Here is an 8149-nt window from a genome sequence, read left to right as displayed (position 1 = left end):
CTTGTTCTATAATGTTTTTTTGTATTTTGTTTGTACCTGTAAAATGTAAACAAGAACATATCGATGACAGAAAAGGAATAGATTATTCCACATACTGTTGACGCCGATACATTATTTTTCTTTTTCTCTTCGTATGAAATAATATTTAGAATTATTCTTCACGCATTCAGTGGTTGTAATATTTCAAAAACAGCAAATGCTTATCATCTTGTAACTGTTATATAAGTACGACTTAATATTTTTCATTATTACTGTATAACAATTATAGGGATCCTATAGGTTCCTGCAAGCAAATGGTTTGCAATTTATTTTCTTACTATTTATTTGCCGCTTGTCTGATATGAAGGAATTTATTTTCAAAATTCTGGCACATGTTTAGCAACAAATCTGTCTAACAACAAACGGGATTGTTTACGTTAACTATACTTTTAAATAATGACTCTAAAGTGATTATGAACATGATTAAACATTATGTCAAATCGAACTATTAAAATCATGATATTGTTTAGTTGTAAGTTAGAGCACTTATATAAGTCAAATTAGTATATTGCTATATTCGCTGAGATGCGTATATATATATATATATATATATATATATATATATATATATATATATAGAGGTAGTTTTGTTACTTATACATGAATTTTTTAAAATTATATTACGGAGCTTTTACACCTAATTGCTGAATTATTTAGAAGTAAATGTCAAAGATGGGTATGACACACATCACAGTGCTAATATTTCATCGTATAATTCAGCTATTGTATTTACAGCATAAGATGCTGTTTGTCAACAAGTGCAGATACAAACATGCAGATAATGGAACATCAATTGACTATTCCCAATAAAGAGATGCTTATTAAATTCCAGTTTAATTATATTAGGATATTGATGTTTTAATTTAATGGGCGTTGTGCTAGACTTCCTGCAAGTGGTACAGTTGTGTTTCATATAAGACTACTAATCCATTCAGTAAACTATCTATACTATATGACATCAATGTCAATGCTGATTAATGAAAGTGTTTCGTAAGAACTTTGTAAGCGCTTTGATTTGGAGAATGCAATATAACATGCCTGTTTGGGCTGCATCAGAACGATGACAAATATGATAACATTGCACATATGATATGATATAATTATGTTAACTTAATCGATAACATCAAGGGCACGTAGTCGTCTGCACAGAGTAATAGTCGTGCTTCTATCATTACGTAGTTTCCACTTAAAGGAGGTCTCCATACAACTTACTTACAAACGTCTGCAAGAAAAATAAATGATTATATGAATGAATAACTCACAGGTATTACAAAAAGTCTATGAAGAACATATATATAGAGAACATTTACAAACAATTTCAGCAAACGTACACAAGGATGTCACCATAAAAATCACAACATTTAGCAAGCAGTCCCTTTTCTTCGATTATTAGGCACATATTAAAATTTAAATGTCGTGGGAATCGTGTACGGACTTCCGGAAACAATCACTCGTCAATATACGTGGTAGTACGCGGAATCCGACGTCAAAGTTAACTGTGTACAATACTTTATCGCTTTCTATCACATGTATCAATTTTATTCTATACACATAATTGTGCTTTTATGTTCATAATAACCGTTGAGTTAATCGACTGTCTATAATGTATAAAATCACTTTGAATACTTTTTACTAAAATCTATTTTGTAGGATTTTTGCAAATAGCTAGATTTGAAGTGTGCAATATAACACGCATGAGTGGATATCATCCGATGGACGGCGAACATAATCACCTTTTCTGCTTTATTCCATGAAAATTGATTTCACATAATCAACAACCCGTAATAGTCTATGCAGAGATTGATTCTATTATTATTATTATTATTAGTAGTAGTAGTTAATTAATTTATTTATTTCTTAGCTTGTCTCGACTGAAGTTACTTACCGCTTGCTGTAAGGAAAACAAATTATTCTTATTAATGAATAACTCACAGGCATCACAGAAATGTGTATGTAGAATTATAGCTACCCCAAATGTATAAGAACATTCTGTAACACTTCACTGGAAGACTGAAACCATCATAAAAGCACAATATCTAACGCCCCGTAAAGACTGATACTTACTCAGCATCATTATATCTAGAATGATTTAAATTACTGAATTGCCAGTAAGCAATATACGTGTACGCTTTCATGAAAAAATGTAGCAGCAATATGTTCTTTTAAATAATGAATATACATATCGTATTTATTTCAATTAGATTATTATGCGACTTTTCTCTCACAGTTTTATCTTAAATTGCAAATAAATCTCTAATAAGACGGCATACTAATTTCAGGTAGCATGCCTTTCCATTTGCAGAGGAGAAGGATTATATAATTGTCATATAAGGTGAACTTTTATATACTGAATCTTCTACCTCATGATTCTACAAATAATCAATAGCTATTTAGTAGTTATATAAAGCGACTGGTGGTGCAAAATTCACTTGGGGATCATACGAGAAATCCTAAATCACACACACACACGTTGTTAACTGGGTAAAGAAGGACATTGATATGGCCGTAGACCCCGTAAAGAAACTGGAACGCCAGGTGTACCCTGCTAGTCATTTTCTGAACAGTGATTTTCGGTGGTCTATTCCCTATTGGTAATTTTGTGTCAGCCACATTCGCATTTACAGTCGCGCTATAAAGTTGGAAATTTTTCTACGCATTTAAATTTCGAATTTTGTGTACAAAGTGTACTTTTCGTTTTCTGAGTAGCATTTATAAAAATAATATTAAGTCTAGATAACCAATTGAATTTCATCCATAATTGTTAGATAAAATATTTGGTTTTCTTAGATTGGCGGTCGAAAGGATCACATTTGTTTACCTTTTATGTGTTATCAAAACGAGTCTTGACTCAAAGTGAGAACCCCACCAACATTCTGGAATAATCTTTTCTTGCGCGTTGCTAGCCGCACTCTCTCATAACAGGTTGCCAGACTCACTAACTCATCGATTTATACGCCTGAAGCACAGGTTAAAAGGAAAACATCCCATACACAAACTACAATGCCCACCATATAAAGACCTTACCATGTAAAAAAATCTCTCTACATTGTACAAGCACACATACTATACTCCATGCAAACACACAACGGATAAGGACATAATTCTTCATTTGTGTCCAAAGACATAGATACACCAAACCGACAAAACACACACTATCAAACAAACAAGGACAGGGAATGTTTATAAACTACTATATCCTTACAAAAAGACACGTTTTGTGATAACTGAAAGTTTTCATTGGTGGGAGAGACACAAATATAAACATACATACAGCAACAAATGGTTGGCAAAATTATTAAAATCTTTCTTTATCGTGATATGGTTGTCCCTGCAAAATAGTATTTAGTTTTTGGTGAATCATCCTGATCTCCTTTAAAGTCTTGGAGGATGGTCTCGTCTTACTGCAGGTTTCATTACATGATAATGCGTATGTCTTCGAAAGGTAAAAGAGAACGGCTCTGTATCCACTCTGTATTCAATGGTTCCTCCTTGTTGCTCCTGTGAATTTGCAACAACATTGTGTTCTTTCGTTCTGATGGCTATCGTAATCAGGATTTGCATCGATCGATTCAAGTGCATGTAGGCCTCGTTCGGCTTTGCAATGTTCGAAGCCATATTTTTATGTTGACGAGACAACAATAAGTTGCCAGATAACTGACTGATTTTGAAATAACTTAAATTGTGCCTATTCCATCATGTAAGAAGTGTTAATGTACACCTGGTAGGCGTCTTAATGTCTCGTAGGAGAGGGAAACGTTCATTCTGTTCTTGCTTTCTTTATTAATGTTTTGCTTCTGCCAAGGAATGGGTTGACCCAAGTGTTTTTCCTTCTCATCGGCGGTTTGAAGAAGTTGTGAACAAGGTCATCGGAGTGCGAATGGGATCAAAGAGAGTTTGAAATATCTTCTCCTTGCATCCTAGTGTTCGCATTTGTCTTGGTCGCTTTTGGTAGTTCTCTTTTTGCGAACGCCTTAAAATGTTCCATAATCAGCTATAACATTTATTAAGATACAATAATCAGCATGCGTTTGCGATGGCAGAGGCTTACTTTAAACTATAAACGTTCCACAGTTACGAGGTAAAATGTCCACATAGTATAGGTAACATTTTAATATTTCTTTTTATAAGTCAAAGTAGTTGGAAACACGAGATTGATACTAAGTGTAGTTAGAAAGGCGTATACTGTCAGCGTTGTGAGCTTCATGAAACTTGGCAGCACCACGTGTTGATTTGCTTCGGTATTGAGAAAGTATGGAAAATACCAATTTTTATATTTCATTTATTCCAAAAGGATGAAGTACTCGAGTCAAAAGCGTGTCCAAATAACTCAAGGAATCTTTTATCGATACTTATCCCACTTCATGTAAATGACTTTGGCTCCGTTTGATGTTGACTTTGGGGCGTTTTGTTGCCTTGTTCTGAATAACAATTCAAAAGAAACTCTCCATATTTACCCGGAGAAATTTTAAGCAATTAATGTAGCTACAAGTGCCATCGATATGGTATAAGATACATTTGGAAAAATCTTGAAACGTGTGGGTTCTTCGAATTTTTGTACATCCTCATAAAATTTTGGTACAATAAACACATGCTTTGTGGCGCATTTGTCTTAAGCTCAATGAGAGGACATAAATTAGGAAAGCAAATGTACGTCTGTTGCAAATGTTCGAAATAAAAAGACGAATTGGCTTGCTTTTTTCTTCTTGATGTGTTGGTCGCTATGATGTTCATAATGTAGTTTTTGGGTGTCACAAATGGCATCTTTTTTCCTGGACAAACGCGTGCCTTGGTATTATTGGTGCTAATGAAATATCCACACGTAGTGCACAAACTATATATGTCAGGTAAAAAGCCATTTCAGAATCCCCAAAATGTCGAAACAATGGAACGATAGGCAAAGTATACATAATATTGTTGGAATTGCAATTAATGTCTAATATAAAAAATATCTTACCATTTTTTAAAATTTAATTCAAAATTCCTTCTATTATATTGGAACAGGTATTACATCTGCCTGTGCCATATTAGGTTACTTGGACATCTCTTTCACTTACATTTCGTTTAGACCTCATAATCATTTGTTTCAGATGTTTAAATTGCCATTTTTATCAAATCTCAGTAGCAAAATAAATGTTTATATTTTTGAACCGACAAATTGACATATATGTATGATCTGTTATACCTTACTATGGTGCACCTCGGGTATTAATACTTACATCCGACTGCAAGGAAATAAATTATATATATTTATGTCAAGTATATTTTCAACCGAACTTAAAAATAGGTTGATACTGCAAACAAATATACCTTTATCAATTGCAACAAAGGACAATGGGAATATGAGTTAAACGATTACACTGGAACGTTTATGCCTTTGAATACAGTAAATCTTTTTTCAAGCTTTACCCCAATATATATATATATATATATATATATATATATATATATATATATATATATATATATATATATATATATATATATATATATATATATATATATATATATATAGATATAGATATACATACATACATACATACATACATACATACATACATGCATACATACATACATACATATTTGCAACTATTTGTATTAATTAAGAAAAATTAATGATGATTTTGTCATTGTGTAAAACGCGAAATAAAATCAGATGAAAGGTTTGTGTTCATTCTCCTGGTCTACAATATACTGTTAAACATTGAAAATTTAGATATCAAAATGTCTCAGGTCTGGCTGACGTGTTGCTGCCTTGTGCAAACGAAATAATCACCTACAAACCAGTTTGCACACTCAGATCATCGTAATACAAATCCGTGAAATCCATTCAGCGGTTTAGTGGAAAATATGGTAATGGACGGCCGGAGGGTTAACAAATGAGGCATTACAGAACTGTATGCAGTTCCGTTGAGAATTAATATGTACCAGCAATCCTTACACTGTTTTGATATTATCAGGCATATATAACAACTCTTTAACATCCTTACGTTTTATAGAATCTTGCATATCTCATATACAACGTTTATTTGGGTGTTTCCTGATGTTTATCATCTAGCTGTTAGCATTGAGTAATACAGCCAGTACGAGATTAAGTATTAAGACAGTAAGGTCCAGTTGTTTGTTATTTTATTTCATGCTTGACATTTGGCCGGAATATTTTGACATTGTTCTGGGTATTAAGTATGGCACCTTATTATATGCTCATGTTTTCCCCATTAACTTTACATTGTCAGAATCGTTCAGTATTACCCGATACTGAACTCGCGCGACAATACACATATAGCATTCACGTGCATAAAGGAACTACTTTCTATTGTAAACAAACGATTGACGCAGACGCCAGCACTTTTGGTTTAAACACAAATCATGTACACTCGCGTAAGAGGCTCTTTACGTTGTGGTTGTTTAAATTTGTTTATGAATGAACTAAAACAGATGTTTCGTGGACTGCCACATACCAGCTGTTTTTGACACATTCCGCGTTGATACAATGTTACGGATTTAGGCTAGCTACATTATAACAGACGCAAGATAAGGTCCTTACAAATAACATACAAATGACAAGTCATATACTATCTTCTTTAGCTGGTGATAAGAATGGCAAAATAAAATATTCTAACAGTTGTACATCATGAATTTCCTCAAAATGTATTTATTTTCTTAATGCTGAAAATCCGAATTACATGAGCCATGTCATAGGTTTACAATCTGGATTACACATTTCGAAATTGTGCTGTAATTTCGATGATAAGTGCAATTGCATCCTCCTTATTGCACTCAAAATGAAATAAGCATTATATTCCATAGAATCGTTTTGATAATTGCAATTGAAAGACTTCATATTTTTCCCACATTATGATTTCAAACATTCAATGGCAGAAACAGAAACACATTTGAAGATGTCAACACGCTTCTTCCTAGCTTATTAAATCTTATGTATTTCATGTGGAATCGTCACATACAAATCCAGTCCATAATCACGAATTTTCCTAGAATCGAGAAAAATACCAAATTCTATTCATTCCAGATCAAATGGAAAATTCGTTGCAATGCACATTCATTCACAATATGACTCCAAATTTCAATTTTAACTAGACACGACATTTTCATTCGAAAGTTATGTCGAGCGCGCGACTAAGTTCAAATTTATCTGGGCGGAGTTATGTGCGCAGTAACAATATTTGTGTAATGATGAATATGCGCTTCTGTATTTAGTTTTAAATCGGCATATATTCATTTAAGTTGTTTCTTGTAGTGTATTGTGTTTATATAAGAAACCCTTAGGTTTAATTAAAAAAAATGAGCAGATAATTAAAGGTTACTGCTTTTGTATGGGAAAATATGAACTCGTTTCGCCGGAAGGATATACTTCACTTCCAAGGTCGTGCAGTATTCCATCCCAAACCTCGTTCATATTTTCCCATACAAATGCAGTAACCTATGAATATTTATTAAAGTTCGAACACAAGTTATTTTCTAAATAACCATTGAAAAAGCATGTAGACTATATTATGATTAGACAACAATTAAATTCCAAATCGAAAGTGCGTAACTTACACTTTCTCGATCTTCCTTTCCTCTCTGAAATCAGATACAAGAGACGTTTAATTTCACTCTTAAGCATTATTGATTAACTCTAACGTATGCAAACATAAATAAAGCCAGGTGACATTTTGAAAAACTAGAAAAATACTTTCAAATAGTATAACTTGATGACCTTCATTGATCTTGACATTTAATTTGTTTATAATAATATGAAGGTATCGCATTGTTTTGTACATATCTGGAATTCATGAAAATATATAAGTAGAATCGAAAAAAGTCACACTGAAACAGGTAATCATATTGCGTATTATAAATATGTGTTGTAAATTTGCTATTGAACAATTAAAACACTGATATCTCTCTATCTATCCGATGTAATGCCTAATCTAGATCTTCTTGATGCCGCTGACGAGAGGCTGTGAACAATCCCATCAGTACAGTTTGATCATGAAGTCCTATCAGGTCCAACATCTAAAACTATCTACTCTCATTTTCGGTCTTCTTGAACGCAACATGAATTGTTCCTTCCGGGATAATCTTTAGTTTGTAGACTTCACATGGACAT

At 32.9% G+C, this 8149-nt stretch overlaps 1 protein-coding gene across 6 annotated transcripts in view; it reads right to left on the bottom strand.

The window, feature by feature from the left end:
* Positions 1-4382: 4382 nt before the first annotated feature.
* Positions 4383-8149, bottom strand: part of LOC149784409 (uncharacterized) — a 176243-nt gene continuing 172476 nt past the window's right edge. For 3 of the 6 annotated variants that reach the window (XM_089932460.1, XM_089932462.1, XM_089932461.1), the window contains 2 exons: positions 7597-7620; positions 4384-5261 (listed from right to left, as the gene is read on the bottom strand). In XM_089932460.1, coding sequence (XP_089788586.1) covers positions 5226-5261; positions 7597-7620 — 60 coding nt within the window. In that variant the 3' untranslated portion in view covers positions 4384-5225. Of the gene's footprint in view, positions 5262-7596; positions 7621-8149 lie in introns of all 6 variants that reach the window. The other 3 variants (XM_089932458.1, XM_089932459.1, XM_089932463.1) reach the window with 2 other exon arrangements.

Source organism: Sinohyriopsis cumingii, chromosome 14 (assembly GCF_028554795.1).
Source record: "Sinohyriopsis cumingii isolate HCF-2022 chromosome 14, ASM2855479v2, whole genome shotgun sequence".
Classification (NCBI taxonomy): domain Eukaryota; kingdom Metazoa; phylum Mollusca; class Bivalvia; order Unionida; family Unionidae; genus Sinohyriopsis; species Sinohyriopsis cumingii.
The sequence above is the reverse complement of the archived record's forward strand: the minus strand, read 5'-3'. Positions and strand labels throughout refer to the sequence as shown.